The sequence below is a fragment of the Schistosoma mansoni genome, assembly GCF_000237925.1.
Source record: "Schistosoma mansoni, WGS project CABG00000000 data, chromosome 3 unplaced supercontig 0044, strain Puerto Rico, whole genome shotgun sequence".
Taxonomy (NCBI): Eukaryota; Metazoa; Platyhelminthes; class Trematoda; order Strigeidida; family Schistosomatidae; genus Schistosoma; species Schistosoma mansoni.
Window position 1 is genome coordinate 74,502 of NW_017386006.1, and position 2,590 is coordinate 77,091.

Consider the following 2,590-nt stretch of genomic DNA (forward strand, 5'->3'; position numbering starts at 1 on the left):
TTTTATTATGGATATGTCCCAACAATACTCATACCACTGAACAGCCGAAGCTTCAGTAACATCTTCGATCATTGCAACCAATGTTACTGATACTTTTGTTATATAGTTTGCGGCAGTTATTATAATATGTCTTAGTCTCAATCTGGATCTAGCGATAAAGGTTCCTATTCTAGCAAGCGTCTTCCTTTAACATATATTACATCGAAGGACAATATCATGGTAGTCTGCACAAGGTCTGTAAGTCATTTGATACCCGCAATCACAAATACAGGAACTTCTTAGTAGTCTCATTTGTTGTAGCCGCTTAATTGTCAAGTCTTCTCTAAAATTCTTTGTGAACCGATCGTACATAAACATCAGGTACTGAAATCGGCGCCCTGACCTTGAAATCCTTCAAATGCTTCTGATCGGCTCGTCCATAAATTATAGTCTCGCCGCATTGATCAATGAACTTACCCCTTAAATATTAAAATATCAACTTTATTTGTACATAACAAGCAACTTAACATTCTATTAATTTCATAATTTATACACTACTGATGTTATCGTCATAAAAACCATGATATATACTAATAATAAATATTTTTGTTATATCCCAATGAGTAGAAAAATTATATTTCTGACGTTTCATGACTTAATGTAAGCCCCTTCTTTAGAGTAAATAAATAACCAAATTAAATTAACACAAGTTTAAATAGTTCAAATGAAACAATATAGAGTATTTTGGGTACAATTAAAATCATAATAAGTCTGAATATGTCAATGTCAAGTTGTTCTTGATCAAGGTGAATTTGTATGACCTGTGACTATCAATTTGTGCGTCAGATGGTAGGTATGAAAAATGTATGCATTTGTAATATGAAGTAGTGGAGTTGAAATTGTGTGTGTTTGTAGATTGTGTGAAAGATAAATAAGTTCATATCTGACATATAACAAAAAATATATTTCTTATTAACTTTCTACTCAACGCTCAATTTACTTGAAAATATCAAGTCCAATATTGGTATTGATACATGATATATGCTATTTATCTTGGTATAAATCTTCCTATTAATCTGTCTTAGTAATAATGAAGAAAGTGTTTTGTTGAAGTCACTATTTAAAGATGCTAAATGCTTTTTGGCACACTCGACGTTTACTTTTGCTACTTTTCAACTATTATATTTCATCCATTTTCCTACATTATTCTATTTTGAACGTTTGAAATTAGATTACTAAGTTCTGCGTACAACCATAAAGGCTAAGTGATAAAACTTTTGACTCTGTTATATATATATATATATATATATATATAAGCGCTGATATTTGAAACTTAAACAATGACTGGCAAGTGTCGTGTCATCAAATAAAAATGCTCGGTTATTGGCAACTTCACTCTGAAAGTACAAGAAGAAATTCACGTGATGAGGAGTATAATAATTTCATAGTAATTTTTCCAACATATAATACTAAAAGAAAAGCTTGTAATCAGAGAACTAATTCAAAACACCTTCCATCAAAGATGTACCGTTGTTAATAACCTCGAAAAGAAAATTATCACCATATATACACATATGTATACTTGTAATTTATTGACCAGTAATAATCAATTTCAAGTATTCGCTTAAAATAATGACCAAGGTGTTACATCAAATAAGATCGTAACCAAAAATTTCACACACACTTAGTAATTTTTGTTAAGTTTGATGTTCTGTTTAAAGCATCAACAGAATAGAAGTGGTTCCGATTAAAGCTGGACGAATAGTCCACTATCTTCCCTGAGAAGAAAACCATCTATCACAAATAAACGGTATAAAATTGGAAATTTTTATTTGAGTTAACTGTTTTACAGATTAGGAAACTGAAAACTAATAAGGATTTTAATGTATCTCAACTATTAAAATGTAATAGAGGCTTTAGTCGAAGTATCTAGATGTTTAACCATATACCTTCTGTTTTTCAGTCATATTACTAAAGAGTATACATACTATAATTAAATATCAACACCATCTAGATATTCAACTTTTTGGTAATAAAACATCTTTATTACAATATCTCCTTCAATTCATTTTTTTCCAATTTTTTTCCATCTAAAACATCCTGGTTGAAGAAATTCAATATATCCACCTAAATCAATCGACTCGAATTTATACTTCAACGATAGTATGAATAAACTTATAGGAACACAACATCAAAGCTACTCTCCAGTATCTAGAGTGAAAGGATCATTTGATAAATCTCCTCCACCACGTCTACTTCATACAAATATCACTAATATGTCTCCATATGAAAATATGAAATATTTCAATAATAGTGAAAACTCTTTTAATGAAGATGGTCAGTTTTATTCGGTAAGTACAGATCAAAATTATTCTAACATTAATATTATTGAGATTTCATTTAATATTCAAATAAGGTCAGAAATATGCAGATTCTTTTACATAAAGTTACTAGGTACTTATAGATAGATGATAAATATTAACTAAGCTAAAACTGGATAGTGGCTAGCAATGGAATCCAGGAAGCGCGTTTCGTCCCATTTGGAACTCGTCAGCTGGATGTGCCTGCATCTCAGAGTTGATGTTCACTCTGGGACTCGATGCAGGCACAT

General features: G+C 30.5%; 1 protein-coding gene across 1 annotated transcript in view; it reads left to right on the forward strand.

Annotated features, from left to right (window-relative positions):
- Nucleotides 1-2,144: 2,144 nt before the first annotated feature.
- Smp_122230 (hypothetical protein) overlaps nucleotides 2,145-2,590 on the forward strand; it is a gene marked incomplete at both ends in the record, with an annotated part of 3,497 nt that continues 3,051 nt past the window's right edge. The window contains one exon of the mRNA XM_018791408.1: nucleotides 2,145-2,330. Within this exon, the coding sequence (XP_018645357.1) occupies nucleotides 2,145-2,330 (186 nt within the window). The remainder of the gene's footprint in view (nucleotides 2,331-2,590) is intronic.